The following is a 17,712-nucleotide window of genomic DNA, read 5'->3' on the forward strand; positions in this document are numbered from 1 at the left end:
CCTTTTTTGCAAATGTAATATACTCCCACGAAACACAATGCCATTCCAATTAATTTATATATTTCTTCCATTCCAGGCGATGATGCTGCAGCTGCTCGTCGTAAACACCGCCGCCGCCGAACTAGGCTGTTAAAGGGCTAATATCACTAATACCACTGGGTCATGCTAGATTTCATTTAAATTACACCATCTCCCCCCCCCAAAAAAGTGTTAAATGGTAGCAATGTACTGTAAATGATAGAACATTTTCCTTTCTTGCCTTCTGGTAGTGAAGTCATTTGATAAATACAGAGAAAGTTTAAATGGCCAAATATTGCATCAGTCTCTTTAAAATGGCTTTATTATGGCTATGGAGCTATGGATTTAGCTGCTGGTCAGTGTTTTGTGACACAGACGATTTTGAAATTATGAGTGTGTGTATGTTTACTGTGCTCATTTTTTGTAGCTTGTCTTGAAACTTTTTCCAGGGGCAGCTTTGCGTGGGAAACTCTAGAGCAATAACTAGCAACGGCTGATATTCTTTTATTGCACTTTGCATCTTTTGCTTGTGTGATTTGAGTGTCTGGTGTATTTTATTTGAATTTGTTGTTTGGATTATACTGTATTGAGGACTATAAAAGTGTTGTTAATGTTATATCAAGGTAACCATTTTCAAAGCTTCATGAAAACCCACAATATTGTCATAGAATGCCATATTACCACTTAAATCAAATGCCATGTCCAGCCTTAAAGACCCCGCCAGTGACCCCTGACCCCTTCAGCCCACTCAAATTTTTAAGAATTTCTTAAAACGCTCTTCTTTTTATATAAACCAATGCTTCATCATCATCATGAGTGTCATTTATGCAACAGGGGAATTGGGGGTGGGGATTCACAGCTTTGTCTGTTCCTTCAAGACCAATGATATACTTGCCAAGTTTGTTAGATTTTTTTTAAATATACATTGTTAGAAAGGCTACTGGAGGGGGACTTCAGTGATTACTTGGGAATGACTGATTCGATTGTATATTTTTGTATGAGAGAGCACTGAAATGGATATATTTTCTTAATACCTTAAATGTTGGAAAGAAATTAAATTATGAAAATTATGGAATTGTTCCCAGATTCTATTTTATATTATTGAACTAGTGATGTGCTGACAGAAAGACACAAATAAATCTATTTTTTGGACTTATGAGTCTTGCTATTTATATGATGTTATGACTAGTTTGTAGCAACTGGTTGTTAATCAGCTCTTGAAACAATTTCCATTCAAGACAGTTCAAACGGCTAATCAACAGTTAATATTTTATTTACAACAAAAATGTTGACGTATAGAGACTTAAATTGATCTGACATCAAAAATGCATATAAGAGTATTCAATGTAGTAGAATGACAATTTATCAACACATGAATATGTTACAACATAACAAAATAAAAGATTTTAAATCTATGGGGTGTATGGTGTAATTCATAGACACAGTTTCAAATAACCCCAATAAAAATCCAGCATTCAAGACATTTTGTCATAACGTCAGCATACTCAGAACCTAGCATACAGAAATGATGACATGCACTGATATGTAGCGGCAAAATAAACGTGTCACTTCCTCGTGAAATAGGTCTTTGTGAGACATCAGTACTTCGTTCTGATCATAAAATACAGCAAAAGGCCACATTCTCACACAGCGGGGTTCATACACTGAAAGAGCTTACTGATACAATGTTACACCTTTCATACACCACAGGTCTCAGAAAGAGCACAAGGTCATTGAAACAGTGACTACAGCATTGATATATCATGAATACATGTTTAGAAAACTAAATGTATTCATCATAAAATACTAAGGACATAATTGAAACCAAAGGTAAAATTCGAAGGGGAAAAAAAAGGCATGCAAAACGTTTAAACGATTCAGTCAGTCTGGAGTTCCAATAGGCTTGGGTGAGAAGGTGACTTGAAAAGAGGAAATCTGAGCATTCCTCCTGACTGTCAAGAGCACGTGATGACAGTTATACTACTGCATATTTCAGCTCATGTGGCAAAATAGTAAACAGTGCAAATCAACAGCTTTACATTCCTTTAGTATAAGCCTGTGTTCATACCTCTTATGAAAACCTGTCTCAAAAAAGCATCCATGTGAACACTTCAAAATAACTCCAAAAAAGGGAAAGTGATTTCATATATAAAAAGTAATTGAGCATTTAGTCACTCTGTTAAGAAATAGAAGTAACAAGTCAGTCCTATGTGAAATTATACAGGGGAATGTGTGTTGTGGGGGCATAGCATTTAAATAGAATAAGGTACTAAAGTCATAGGTGTTTTCCCTCCATTCAACTCTAGAGATTGTAAAATCCTCAATAATCGGCACAGTATCTAACTTCACTTCATACATACATACATACAATTAACAGTTTAATCAGCGCATCATTTACAAGACAATACATTCCATTTGATTTTAACACAGAGGGCGCTGTTATGAACTTTGATCCCCATGACGACATTAGACACTGGGCACAAAAGACTACATAACCAGAAGAAAGCCCTATAACTACAGACTCATCAGCACCTCTCTCACCTGCGATAGCTCTGCCTCAATAAGCAGCCAAACAAGAGCTACGCGTTCGCTTAAGCACCAGCTCATGTAAAATGATTAAAATGGTGATGCAGAAATGCTAAGTGCAAAACATTCAGGGGACACTATGATAACTTATTAGGCACTAGAGATCATTCATACTGTAGCAGGCTGTGCTTATAATCAATTTGATAAGCATGATTTGCCTTCGCTACCTACTGCAGATTTTTTGTTTTCCTTTTTTAACATGCTCAGAAAAGTGCACATTGCCTTTTGGACATTTTCCCGACAAGCTGAGAGAAGAGTGATCAAGTGAGGGGATGGTGTGTCTATGCGTGAGTGTGTGTGTATTTGAGTTAGGCACGTCAAACTCACCAATGGTGGAACTAAAAGCAGTGCAGACATTTTTACATTTTTGATCAGTGACGGTCATAGAAATGTTGTCCACTTCAGGCAGAGTCTATGAGTACAGCCATGTTTGTAGTGTGCGTCTGCTCTGTTGTACAGACTCACAGGAGGCTATAAGCCTGAGTTGTGCATGTTTGGGATGGGGTAGAATTTGGACACTCGACTCTGGGTGGTGGGGTTAAGGCATTCGGATTCACCACTCATCTTGAAGAAGACCTCCTGCTCCTGGAGCTTCCGTGTGAACTCCTCCTCCAGCGCCTGCAGGGGGCAGCAGATACATACAACTAAGAGTTGGAAGACGATGTGTTTTTGAACTGCTATTATGGATCACACTGCTTTTCTTGACAAGACCCGCCCTGCGTAGCATTCAAGCACTAGGATTGGCCAGGTGCGCATGCTCACGCAAGGTTGGCTTGGTTAGGTTTAGGCATGAGGAGTGAGATTGGTTAGGGTAAGAATATCACTCATATTCCAAGTCAATGACATAATTTGGGCTTGTTTTCTAGATATAAATCATGGTGTGGGTGTAGAGGTACTTGGTGCAAGAGACATTAATTCTTTTGAGTAAAGCAGGAGGTGAAGGATACCTTCTTCCTGGGCCTTAGTTTCTCTCTCCACTCCTTTATCTCTTGGATGTGCTCCTCATCCAGCTCCTTCAGCTTCTGGGTCTCATGCTCAATCAGCAGGTGGCACTTCTCATTCTGAAAGACAGCAATGATGAGCACGGTCATTTCTGTATGTTGGATTACTGATCATACCTCCTTTACTCACTCAAACTACACTGGAAATGCCTTCCCTCTCTCCTTAGTTCTCATTTGCTTACTTTTCCTCGCACTTATCTCTTACATGGTCAGTCTACAGCTAGCAGAGATACTTTATACACTTAAGAGATGCTGCATTACATCTCTAAGTGTATAGTATGAAATGGTATACTCTTCCAGTCTGCTAAATGGGCGTGGTCCAGTGGCGCTGGAACGAGTTTGCAATAAGGGGGACACACAAAAAAAATTTTTTTTTTTTTTTTTTTTTTACGTCTTTTCGGCGCCCGTAAGGGCGGCGACGAAAAATTGACGTTTTTATGGACGTTTGGATAATTTTTAGCCATATTTAGATGAATATCTCATTTTAAATTAACATTAGGATTATACTGTAGTAATGTAATTATTCAGTATTTTTCCTTTTCTCACTCACTTGGTGACCTGCTCTCCCTTTAGGTCATTTTATAATTACACTACAACAGACAGCAACACAGGCAGAAACACTGAACTTATTATTATTATTATTATTATTATCACTTCGAAACACAGTGCAAAACTTGTCATCTCAACACAAAAATAAAATAACAATAACCGTATACGATTATAGCAGCAGCCAATGACAGTGAGTGCAGTACAGAGTCCAGGTCTGTCTGTCTCTCAGGTGTAATAATCCCACAATGATCACGGCTTTAACAAGTGTCACAGGCTGTGTAAACAGTGTAAAGTGGGCTCTAAGCGTCAGGGGCAGTTGCCCCCTCAGATTTAAAAAAAAATAATAATAATAATTTTTTTTTTTTTTAGGGGGACCAAATTTTAAGGGGGACAAAATGTCCCCATGACCCCCTTGTTCCGGCGCCAGTGGCGTGGTCACCTCTTCCCCCTGTCTGAGACAGGTTAAAACTGAATAAATACCACACATATAAAAACAAAACTGCCTTGCTAGCTCAATCTAGCTGTAACTAAGATATCCGCTGACAAAAAAATAAAAATCCAACCCAGATTTAGCTACTACTGTACATCTGCGAACTTCACATGTAGCTTTAGCTAATTGCTCCCTGCTAACATTAGCTACCGATAAGATCTGTTGTCAAATCTCGCGAATGTTACTTGTATGTCATTTTGGATAAGAGCATAAGCTAAATGCTTGAATGTAAACTAAAATATCAGGAATGTGTGTGTAGGAGGTATGGCGAATGTGTGTGTGTGTGTGTGTGTGTGTGTTTTATGTGTCACCTGTAGCTGCTGCAGCTCCCTGATGTTGGAGTCACACTGTAGCTGCAGATCCCTCATCTGGTTCTCATGTTTCTGGTGTTGGTGCAGCCTCTCGTTCTTCTGCCTCTTCTCTTCCTGGGAAGCGAACTGGACCACATAGACAAAATAAAACAGACCATTGGAATTCTCTGTGTTCTTGTTCCCAAATTTAAACCCATATGGCTGCACCATACAAGGCTATTTATTGGGTTTGTTTGGTCCGCGGTCTTATTTTGAAATGTGGTCTGTGTGTGCTCGAGGCAGCGCTGGCACTCGTCACAGAGTGACTGAGACTGGTCCTAGGATATACTGTACAGTATGATGGACTTGGTCATGGAGTGGCGAATTTCTGAGAAATACTAAAATGATTTTAATAACCCGCAAAGAAATCATACTTTTCAGTGTCTATTTTTCACATATTTCTGTTTTGTATATCCTGGAAGAATGCATTGCCTCAGAGCCTGGTTTGAGCAGCCGCTGCACAGTAAGTTGTCAAGATTCCCTTGCATTCAGACTAAAGATGTAGAAGTACTGTGAATAAAAGTTGCAGCAACATCTTGAGGGTGTTCAGGCTACAGAAGAGGGGACTTGAAAGTCACTGGTTGGAAAATGTGGGTGAAAATCTCTCTCCTTTCTAAAGAAATATAATTAAAGAGCACCCAATGAAATTGCACCGTTTCATTGCACCTTTCCTTGAATGTAACAACTGGAAACTGTTAAACGGTATGGTATGAAATGTGTTTTATGCATCACCTGTTTGATCCTCTCCCTCTCCTGCTCGGGGGTACTACTGGCTGCAGCAGTGATGCGGAGGCTCTTCTTGAACATGGCCATGCGGGTCTTGGCTTCGCTGCGCTGGATCTTAGGCAGACGACCTCTCTCCTGGGTCTGTCTGTTCTTCATCTCCTCTATCAACCGCTGGTTGTAGCGCTGCATCTGCTCCATCTCCTATGAGATGCACACAGTCAGGCACAGTCATTCACACACACACACACACACACACACACACACACACACACACACACACACACACACACACACACACACACACACACACACACACACACACACACACACACACACAGAAATAGGCACATACACACAGTACTGTTCAGCAAGGTGATTTCATTCAAGACATTTCAATAATCCTATAAAGCTATATATAATACCAATCTATAATATTATTCTAGGGGTGTCAAAATTGATCGTTTATAAGATGCATCACGTTGCATCAAATCGAAGACAGATGAAACAATCGAATCGTTGGCAGATGAATCATTTGTTTACAATTTATGTTAACATTCAGATTTTAAAGCACTTTCTAAATAGAAAAGGGAGTTGTTATTTATCCGACTGCTTCTATTAATTAATGAAAAAGTAACCATGGGCACTGCAGTAATATAAAAAATTGAGGATGTGATACTAAGTATGCTGCACACAGCTGCTGCGATACTTTGAGCTGTATCGAGATGAATCATGATGCATCATGGAATTGAATCATTGACAGATGAATCATAAATAATCAAATTGAATCGTGAGGCCAGTGAAGATTCACAGCCCTATATTATACAGATTAATAAAGTATGTTTACCAATGTCGAAGCCCTTACCTTCTCGTGCCTCTTGAGCAGCTGGTGTCTCTGCATGAAATACTGGTCTTTCAGCTGCTGCTTTAGCTGCTGGTGCTTCTCCTGCAGATGGCGCTCCTCCAACTCCCACATGGCTGCTTCTCGAGCTACAAAACACATACACATTTCACAGACACAACACAGACACAAACAGCAAATGTGGAAGTTAGCAGACATGTACATGCATGTTAGATACTGAAGAGTTACGTGGGGAAAAAAGCATTCTAGTGATGACTAAAACAGACAGGAAATATCGTCAGCATGTTCAACAAGCAGTAACACGTCTCCTCAAACGGCATCTCCGTGTTCTTACATTATTTGCACACCGGTGGGAAGCAGAATAAGTTTTCATGACATGCCTTACCTTAAGGAGATCACATGATATATAGTGTACGTTTAATAGGCTGCTGTTGTGAGCATCTAAAGCTGCAAAGATTAGTCGATTAATCAATCGACAGAAAATTAATCGCTAACTCTTTCTTTTTATAACCGATTGATCGTTAAAAGAATCCAGGCGGATCCACGAAACGAAACAGAATGTGAGTTCACAGATCCGAATGGTTTTATCCAGGCTAGTCATCTTGATCTTTGGCGATAAAATGATCGCCATTTTTCACAAATTTGTGACATCTTATAGAAGACCAAACAACTAATCGATTAGTCAAGAAAATAATCGACAGATTAATCGACAATGAAAATAGTCATTAATTGCTGCCCGGTGAGCATCTTCTCATATCTAATCTCATGTGCCAAGCTGTCAGCAGGCCTTTCTCCATCCCCTACCTCTCATCAGCTGCTGCTTGTGGTTGAGGCAGTCTCTCTCGATGGTGGTGATCTCCAGTTTGTGCTGCTGGATGATCTTCTTCAGAGCTCCGTCCAGCTCCTGCTGCTGCTTCTGCAGAAACTCCTGCTCCTGAGGAGCCAGAGGGAGGAGGAGCAGTGAGAAGGAGCCATGCAGAACAGAACAGGCAGAGAGAGAGACCAGGACAGGCAAGAGCACAGAGAAAGACAGGGGAAGAGAGCTTGTAGAAAATGTCAAAGTACAATGTGTCACAGGTAGAGAGACTGCCTGAAATGAAAACATATACATCTTATCAAGTCATCCACTACTCAGGTTCAATACAATACAAAGCACTGCACTAGATATCACAGCATCAACTGGAATCAAGAAGACACAGTCAGAGATCATGGATGGCAACGATCCACAATGGAGATGGAGAGAGAAAGAGAGAAAAAGTTATCAGTTCAGCAGAGATTTAGATTCGTAGCTTCATGTAAGACAACATCTATGAGAGAGATTAGATGTACTATTGTAAGTCACTTTGGATAAAAGCATCTGCCAAATGATGTCATGTAATCTACATTGACAGCGTTTGGAGTACAATCTACATTATGCACTCATTAGGCCAGAGGTTCTCAAATGTTTTTCAGCCAAGGACCCCTTACAAGATAGAAAATATACCGGGGACTCCCTCATTCTGATTTGTGATTTTGGGCTAAGCTTAATTGTTTCCACGGTAACGTGCTTGACTTTTAAATCGATAGGTTTGTTAGATTAGAATGTAATCCATGAACCATTTTAGATTTAAAGCATCAAATATTTTCGTTGAACTATGAAGCTTTTGCACAAAAAAAAAAAAGGTTTTATTTTTATTTTCCTGAAAACTTTTCGCAGACCCCCTGGCAAAGTGCCACGGACCCCCATTTGAGAACCACTGCATTAGGCTGTGTGCCTGCATTATTTGATTTGATTAGATTTTTGAAAGTTTTCTACATAATGGCAACAAATTATTTAATTGTTGATTTACCCTTTTGGCTCACAACACCTAGCCGGTGACAAATTGCACATACTGCAATCATTTGCACATTGATGATTGATTATACACTATTTACTCAACTCATCAAAAAAGCTAGCTCATACAGTATTCTGTCAGGTTGGATCCTAAGCAAGTCAGTTTGACTGAGCTAAACTATCCATAAGGAAGCAATGCACAATGCAACGCTGCTTTAAGAGTTTTACATCCTTCAACTCCCATGTGAGGGAGACATATGACAGATTATTCAGTCAGCATTCGGACCAAAGCCGACGGAGGAGAACGTGGTTCCAGTCAGAGAAAACCATGTCTGGGCAAGAGCAGTGTCCATGCTCACTCCTAGCCTCCATCTAGCCTGATGTAAACGCTGTAATACTGTGTAACAGGTAGAGAACATGTGTGATTTGATTTGGTGGAGAAATACTGAGCAGGAGAGGAGGAGAGAAGCACTGCACAAACACAGTGACAACAACACTCCAAAACAACAACACTGCCCATGCTTACATGTATGTGTGCCGCTCTCAAAGTAAAGCGGAACCATCACAAACGACCCTGTCACTATAGTACATAGAGACACCACACACACACACATCTATAAGTATGACCCCGTCACTACATAGAGACACCGCACACATCTATACGTATGTAGGGGGGGCCAGAGACGGAGAGAGAGAGAGAGAGAGAGAGAGGTTGGGGGGGGACTTACATCCTGCATCTGAGCGTTGAAGAGAGCACATGAGGACAACTGAAAAGACTGTATCATAACCTGGGCCACTGCCTGCGGAGGAGAGCACACGGCGCACTCGCCCTGATCAGGGACAGAAGATCTCACACACACACTCCCACACACACACTGATTCTTCCTGAGTTATGTAAGAGATGGGCCCTTTTCTCCTCCTGTCAAGAGTATCGGTGAGTGTAAGGCGCTCGGCACAGCTCCAAGGTAAATGTCCGCAGGAAGTCAATGAATTAGTTATTAAAAGATCTTCTCATCTCCTCATGCTCGAGAGAGAGGCTCAGACCTCCGGCACTTGAGTTGCATCCAAGCTTGTAGAAGGGCAGTTATGTTAAGCTACTTTCCATGCTACTTTATTTTACCGGTAATCAACCCACTTTGTATCATATATCATCTCTGTAATGTAAGCACATGGGCGGGGGTTTTACCTCTCTCTCTCTCTGTTTACCTCACGGAGAAAAAATGCTCCTGCTGCTGCCTGCAGAAACTCCGCCCCCACGAGCTGCAAATCATTAAGGCTTGTTAAGGCTCTCCATGCGATTCCCCGTGGATGGGCGCAGACTTAAAAAATAAAAATAAACAATAACAGCCACCCTCGGAGCAGATTCTGCCTCTCCAGCAGAACTTCTGCAGCTCCATTGTGACGCGTTGTGACGTAAAACGCGTCACAACGGAGCGCTTTGCCAGAGGAGGAAATGGGAGATCTCCGTGAGGAAAACAGAGAGAGAAGGTAAACACTGTCCATGTGCTTATATTACCCAGATTATTAATGATACAAAGTGGGTTGATTACCGGTAAAGCCATCCTTAAATTTTAGTGTTAATAAGCAAACGCGTATCTTGCCAAGAAAAGATGATTGATCTCTTGTTTATAAAATGTGTGTGTGTGAAAAGAGAGAAAGAGAGAGAGAGAGAGAGAGAGAGAGAGAGAGAGAGAGAGAGAGAGAGACAGAGAGACAGAGTGGTGGTTTACCTCTGCACTCTTAAGGAGCGATAGGTCCTCCTTTATGCGTTTCATGAGCTCTTTTCTCATGTGTTTGGGTGACTGTCCAACTTCCTGTTTGGCCTACAGGAAGTGTGCAGACATTGGGTGTTGTAGTTTTGTTTTGGTTTCTGAAAAGCTATAAAAGGTGGCCAATAATAGTAGGAAGGCATGCAAGGCCCAGTTTGAGGGGAGAGACACTGAATCATCCCAAAGCCACAATCTGATGAGAAGTCGGCATGCTCATTTCCCAGAGGCGGGGTTTGACTCTTTTGATTAGTAGCCTTTCCAGAGCACTTCACAAGTGCCTGTTTGAATTACACGTGTTAGAATCAAGTCAGGACTATGTCAAGAGAAACAGCTTTGACATATACATGGAAAGAGATATTAGTCTCAAAATAGCCCCCCTCATCTTACCTTGCATTCAATTAAGTCCCGCAGCAATGAAGATGATTATTTGGCCTTATGAATTTCAAGAGTAACTGAGTTGGAATCATCTGTTAACTGGCAACTGAGACGACAGAATGTTTAGCAGACTGCTCACAAGCACTCCTTTATGATGAAATCAATCCACAGAAAGCAGACTAGAGTTAAGTGACATATTTCAAACGTAAAATGCATGCCGTCTTGTTACTCGTTGAAGAATATTCCATATCAGTTACTCTGACACCCAGCTATTATTTCCCTACATATATCATTCTGAACCCCAAATCACATGGACAAATCTCCAAAGGTCAGCCATCCCATGACCAAAGCCACCTCACACAGTCATACAGGAAACAGGGTTAGTTAGTTACATACACAATAACAAGTTGTAGACATTTAAAATACATTTCTACTAGAATATATCATTACAAAATAATAAAACGTATACAAAATATATACACATCATCAATTGGCTTAAGAGAACTTCACCGAAAAACAATGCCGAGTTATTTTGCATGTAATCTCCCATATCCGCAAACTGTCAACAGTTTTGCAGACCTTCATTTAGTTACTACACAGTTACTGAGAGTTCATTTGTGGACCAGTGATGTCATTCCTTCACAAATTACATCACTGGTCCACAACTTAGCTCAAACAAACTCTCACTGCCAAATTAAAGTTTGCGGATATGTGTGAGATCATGTGCAAAATAAATCTGCATTGTTTGTGTGTGAAGTTCTCCTATAAACTTATATTTTTGCAGCTACACAACAACATCATCATAATAATAAGAGCTGCAGCAACCAGTTTAAGCCAGACTGCACCGAGTAAGATTGGATTGTATTTCATAGCATAGTGATAATATACTCTTAGCCAAATAGCTACCCGAGCATTATATGGTAATGCACGTACGCAGTTGCTGTCGTGAAAAAAGCCACAAACGGAGAAATGCACATGCTGGAAGCACCCAAACAGCAAGAAAACAAACAGGTTGCAAAGCAGAGTATGAGCTCAAGATGGTGTCTGTGAAAAACACAGCAAATATTAGACATCATAAGCCAAGCACACCAGCATTATAAGGCTTTATGCTTTCGCCGAGATGTAACTTTTACTAAGCGGTTCTCTAAAATAACAAATGGATTCAGTAGCAACAGTCTTGCTTAAGAAGCAACTGGAAGCCTCAGGGCAGATGAATAATGGATACAACAACACGGAGATAGCAGCTTCTAGGAGAAAGATAGCACAGCCTGCCAGTTACTATCATTGCACATGCACAAGGCAAGAATAGCGAGCTAAAAAATACAATAAAAATCCTTCAGAATAATATGAAATATTCTGTCATAGCTGAGCATGCCGCTGGGCAAGTTGTTAAACAATTGTTGCATTAAATAGCTGGTATATGACGAGCAGTCCTAACCTCCACCAGCGAGGATCTAAGAAGCCACCCAGGAAAGGCACTTGCATGGAGCATCTTTCATGCAAAGCGTTACCTCTTTCTTGCGGTTCTTCAGCATGTTCTGGAACCTGGAGAGCTCCTTGTCTTGGTCCGCCTTGATGCGTTTGGCCTCGTCCCGGAGCCGGCTGGTGTGGTCCTGTTCCAGCCGCTCAATGGTCTGCTTCTGCTTCTTCTCCAGGTTCTCCACTTCCAGGTCATACTGGCGCTTCTTACCCTGCATGAACAGTCAACAGATAGTGGCATAAGCCTCTCAACAAGTGATGAGCGTGAAAGTATCATAGTACATTAATATGGATATAATATATATATAATATGGATCGACACCGTTGAGTTTGTGTCAAGCCTTTCCTACTTAACACCTTAAGTGCCATAGCCGAAATAATTCGTCTTACATAATCCAACGCTTGAGTGCCAGAGCCGAAATAACTCGTCTTACATGTTTTTTTGACGGTGGGACATCAATCAACCCCTCTTACATCTTCGAGATAACTATTTGGAGCAAGAGCATGTGTGTAATCTATTTTACCGACCACTAAGTGGCGACAGAGACCGAGAGAAGTCACAGCCACGGGACCCAAAAGCAGCCGCCTCCGCGGAAATGGCTTGGATTTTACAGTCAGAAGCCCGAGACACACACACAGAACGGACAGAGATCCCTTCCCCCCAGAGCCGCGGATCAACGCGCGAACACACACACACACACACACACACACACACACACACACACACACACACACACACACACACACACACACACACACACACACACACACACACACACACACACACACACACACACACACCGCGGGAGCAAGCTTGGCGATTTTACAGTAATCCAATCCATTTCAGGCAAGCAGGCAGGCAGGCACGCAGACAGACAGGCAGGCAGCACAACACGCTTCTGACACGCCCGCTGAAGCCAGGAGGAAGGAGGAGAAGACACACGGAGGGAGGAGTTTGAATGAGAGGGGTGTTTCCTGTTGTTATGGAGGAAATTACTGTTCAAAACTATTGTTTAGAATGTCTGACGGTCTTACTGATGCCAAAAATGAATGGTTAAAGTGACTGTTTCACAAAAAGCCATTTATCTCTGAATAAATTTCCAGACGCTGAAACCATGCTGTACTCAACGGCTAATATCTACATAACTACTAACTCTGCAAACTAACTCTTTTAGACAGAGAAAGCACACATTCTATTAGTTATTTTTAGATGATTGCTGTTCATGAATTCTTAACAGAAAAGAATCCTCGGCTGTTCTAAAATGAGCCAGAATCGTCAAAAACACCCCTGGCACAACTTACCTACAGGAATGAAAACATGGCTGGCACCCAATGTGTTAAGAGGGTGGATAAATCAATAGGACAATAACCATACGTGTCCTTTCATCATGGCTGACTTTGTCAAGGCAATACAACTCAAAGGACATTTTCCATGATTACCACTGATAAAACAGAGATGGCTCTTCAGAGCAGAGATCATGGTAAATGGTAAATGGCCTGCATTTATATACCGCTTTTATCCAAAGTGCTTTACAGTCAGTTGGTACATTCACCCATTCATACACCGATGGTGGCAAGCTGCCACGCAGGGTGCTGGCACACCATCAGGAGCAATTTGGGGTTCAGTATCTTGCCCGAGGACCCTTCGACATGCAGACTGGAGGAGCCGGGAATCGAACCACCGACCTCTTTCATCCAAAGCGATCAGTGACGACCCGCTCTACCTCCTGAGCTACAGCCGCCCCATCATCCAGATCATGAACGATAGATAAAGATTAAGTGCATTTATATCTCAGGAAATCTTACTACTCGGGAGGTGTTTTGGCTACACCATTCATTGAACTTCCTCTATCAGATTTCAAATCCACCTCGAGATGAATCAGCTGGTTTCCTAGGAGTTGGCGAGCCAACACTTCCTGTCCCTGACTGACTCACGGTGGTCTCCTGCTCGAAGCGGCGGTAGATCTGTTCTCTCTGCTGCTGCAGCTTGTTGCTGAGCTGCTGTTGGGCCCTCTGCTCCTCCTTCTGCAGGAGACGCAGCTCCCTCAGCTCCTGGCGCCTGACAACAACAACAACAGCAGCAACAATGGAATCAGGGTCCCGACATATCCTCGAAATCCACAATCTTTATTTTATACAATATACATTTTTCTCATCATGTTATATTGCTTCAAGATGTGATTTGATTGTGTCATTCATAATGTTTTTCCTGAAATGCACTATCCATTTGTTTCTAATGGGAGATGAATCTTTTCCTACTTTGGTCATCCTGATCGCATCACTTCTGAATCAGTGGTTGTGAAATTGATATATGTTAACTCGGATGATAAACAGACAGCACTTGTTGAAACAGTCAGGGGAGTATTTCTAGTGTCTTTAAAAGGGAGTTTAGGACACGACGGTAACATTAAGCAGCATTCATCACAGCGGATAATCTATCTGGCATTTGTGAAAACCTGTGGGAGTTGCTAAGTGAACAGGAACTATTTAAGGCGGGCGGGTAAAATAGGTCACGTCCCACATTGAGGCCAGGCAAACGGACCAGGGACAGACTTACCTCAAGAACCTCATCTCCTCATTCTTGGTGTCATTATCCGTCAAGATCTTTGATGTGGTTACGCTGACCTCCACACCATCCACCATGAACTTGCGTGTTTTCTTCAGAGTCTTCTTCTGACGTCTTGTGTCCTGAGAAAAATAAGAAATTAAATAAAAAATTAAATAAAAAGCAGGGCTAAAAAGTAAATGGGGATGTTTTCAAGTAGTCTTTGGGTTGAGGGTTCAACTGGTGTTCAATTTATTACTACCACTATCAAATTCATTTGTTTCACTTCAACAACTAAGATTGTACATGAGGAATGGATTACCTGCACAGACACAGAGCCTCCTTCTTTGCTCTTGGACAGGAAGCTGGAGATGGAAAGATTCAGGTCAAGGCTGTTGGTATCGGCAGCAGAACTGCTTCCAGAGTCTGAGTCCTTCTCCACATCTGGCTTGACCCTGACGGCAGGGCTTCCCTGCTCCGTCTTGGTTTCGGACTCCGTTTCACTCTCTGGGACGGAGACAGCATCTTGGCAAGAGCTTTCTTCTTCGTGAGTAGTCTGCTCTCCGTCTTCCTTGTGAGGGACAGCCTTAGAAAGGGCCACTGCCTCCAAATCCTCAGAGGTGTCTTTGGCTTCTTCATCGAGTCCGTTTGTGGATTGAGTTCCTGATTGTTCCTCTGGTTGAACCTCCTCTTTGGCCTGCTTCTCTCCTGTAGCCTGCTCTGTTTCTTCTCTGGTGTTGTCCTCTGACTTCTCGTCTGTTGACACACTGGGTTGACTCTCTATGGTCTCTTTCTCTACCAAAACCTCAGTGGTGTCGTCTGTGACTCCATTTATGTTTGTATCCATTATGTTTGACTCTGGGTTTGACTCAGTTTCTGTTTTTGTGTTTATGTCTGTGCCATCATCTGTGTGTGGCTCTCTGTCCGCTGTCACTTCCAGTGGAGGCATCTCAGCAGGTCCCTTGCTCTCTTCTTCTGCCTGTGCCACAACTCCTGATATGGACTCTGGTTCTTCTGGTACATGCTCAGGTTGCTCTCCTGATCCCGTGGATTCAGCAGGCTGAGGAGTCACATCACATTCTTCTGTGCCTACTTCTTTTTCCTCTTCCTCCCCTTCTCTCACTGGCTCTGTTTCTCCTGCTATTACTCGGGGAGGTTCATCTCCCGTTTCCTTTTCTTGCGTCTCCCTCTGTTCCTCCTCCGTTTCTTGACTACCTGCCGCAGGTTTCTGGGCTTCAACTGTATCTAAAGAGTCTTCTGGTTGTGATACCGGCACAGGCCCAGCAGAAATCTCTTCGGCCTGTCCGTCTTCTGGCTTGGGCTCTGTAGAATCCTCGGAGATAAAGTCTTTAAAGTCTTTGGGGGGCTCTATCAGCCCAATGGCCAGGTCTTCATTACTGGCATCAGACACCTCATTGAGTTTCTCCTCTTCGGCCTTGTCCACCTCGCTTGTGCCAAATCCTTCGTCAGAGAGCTTATCGCTGGTCCCGTCCTCAGCAGGCTCGGCCTCGGTCTTCTCTGTGACAGACTCCAGAGTGGAGGCAGCTGGGGGAACTTTGTCCTCCTCTGAGCTGGCCACACTGGCGTCTGACGGCGCTCGCTTGTGTCCAGGACCCGCCTGCCCCGACAGGAAGAGAAATATGAAAACCACAAAAAGTGACGGGAAATGTCACAGCACACTCTTTCGTGAGGATACGTCAAGTTTGACTGATTCATTGCAACGATGAATGTTGTACATCATTTCATGAACAGGGCAATTTTTGCCGTTGAATCTCAACCTTTTCACACACTTTTTCAAGGACAATTACTTAAAAACTCCAAGCCAATAATTCACAGAGATGTTCACATATACTGTCTAAGTCTCGTAAGTCCTCTAATGCAAATTGGTTTCCAGTCATGCTTGCACATAGGAAAAAAATCTAGATTACTAGATTAAGTAGACTAAGACTAAGTACTAGATTTTTTTTTCTTTTATTCAAGCACTTTCCAGACCCGTGGCAAACACGACTAAAACTACATACCGGAGGTACTTCTGCCTCTTCCTCCTCCTCCTCCTCTTTGCCTTCTTCGATCTCCTCTGTGACTTCAGCTTTGGCCTCAGCGATCAGCTCCCTGAGAGGTTTGCTATCAGTCACACGGCTGACGAAAGGATGCTGTTATGGATGGACAGGGACACAAGGGATCAACGTGAAAAATAAAATCTCTGTCCTTCATTTACAATCGGGATAAATCAGATATGATGTAAATTAATGACACAGAACATGACACTCGTTGAAATATGACATATTCTATACATATTTTACACATTTTTGAACTTTTATCTGAATGTGTTCTTTAGGTTATAAGCTCTCCTAAAAGAGCACAGGGGCATGTAAATGGTAGCACAGTGTGTGAACGTGAGGGGTCAGGAGGGAGCGAACGGAGTACTGGGTAGCTCACCTGTAGCAGCTGTAAAGTGCCCCACCTATTGTCCACATTCTTATCAAGTGCCTTCCGTAGAAAGTCGTTGAATTCTGGTGACCTGGCCGGAATGGAAAAAATAATTGAGAAGATATATAGAACATAATATAGACATATAATATAAATAAAAAATACATATAATATATAATATAATATAGACATATAATATAATATATTATATGTATATTATATATTACATATAATATAGACATATAATAGACATATATAGAACATAAGTTTGCCTCATTCATGGCTCCTGTTTCAATGAAATTAGCTCTTTCCCTCTTTGGCCACTCCACTATGCATGTGCAATCCACCATCTTTTCTCACATGAAACAGTTAGGAAATCACTGGCAGCCATTGTTAAAACAGTTCAGCGTCACCCCACTAGCCGTAAACGTCTCACCAGCGAGAGGGATGCATGAGCGTGGGCGGCTCGGACTTGGCTATTTTCAGCAGCACTCTCATGGGATTCATCTCGTGGTTTGGCGGCTCGATCTGCGCCAGCTCGATCAGCGTGACCCCCAGGGACCAGATGTCGGCCTTGAAGTCATACGGACGATCCTTGGAGGTTTCGCACATCACCACCTCCGGTGCCATCCTGCACAGTGACGAGACGAGACGAGTCAGTAGGCTGGAAATGCTGCTAAATTTAGACTGCATGAGGATGTGTGATACTGTATCACTCTCCA

General features: G+C 42.3%; 2 protein-coding genes across 3 annotated transcripts in view; one reads left to right on the forward strand and one right to left on the reverse strand.

Moving 5' to 3' along the window:
* col17a1b (collagen, type XVII, alpha 1b) overlaps positions 1-1,177 on the forward strand; it is a 29,492-nt gene extending 28,315 nt beyond the window's left edge. Inside the window, 1 exon segment of the mRNA XM_083650675.1 lies at positions 77-1,177. Coding sequence (XP_083506801.1) covers positions 77-141 — 65 coding nt within the window. The 3' untranslated portion in view covers positions 142-1,177.
* Positions 474-17,712, reverse strand: part of slka (STE20-like kinase a) — a 31,044-nt gene continuing 13,805 nt past the window's right edge. The window contains exons 6-19 of one of the 2 annotated variants that reach the window (XM_083650918.1): positions 17,427-17,621; positions 17,000-17,081; positions 16,582-16,713; positions 14,883-16,178; positions 14,573-14,703; positions 13,951-14,074; positions 12,048-12,227; positions 9,121-9,192; positions 7,384-7,513; positions 6,583-6,707; positions 5,727-5,921; positions 4,956-5,081; positions 3,552-3,665; positions 474-3,222 (exon numbers count right to left, since the gene is read on the reverse strand). In XM_083650918.1, coding sequence (XP_083507044.1) covers positions 3,076-3,222; positions 3,552-3,665; positions 4,956-5,081; positions 5,727-5,921; positions 6,583-6,707; positions 7,384-7,513; positions 9,121-9,192; positions 12,048-12,227; positions 13,951-14,074; positions 14,573-14,703; positions 14,883-16,178; positions 16,582-16,713; positions 17,000-17,081; positions 17,427-17,621 — 3,049 coding nt within the window. In that variant the 3' untranslated portion in view covers positions 474-3,075. The remainder of the gene's footprint in view (positions 3,223-3,551; positions 3,666-4,955; positions 5,082-5,726; positions 5,922-6,582; positions 6,708-7,383; positions 7,514-9,120; positions 9,193-12,047; positions 12,228-13,950; positions 14,075-14,572; positions 14,704-14,882; positions 16,179-16,581; positions 16,714-16,999; positions 17,082-17,426; positions 17,622-17,712) is intronic. The other variant, XM_083650919.1, reaches the window with a different exon arrangement.

Source organism: Poromitra crassiceps (assembly GCF_964638095.1).
Source record: "Poromitra crassiceps genome assembly, chromosome: 14".
Lineage (NCBI taxonomy): Eukaryota > Metazoa > Chordata > Actinopteri > Beryciformes > Melamphaidae > Poromitra > Poromitra crassiceps.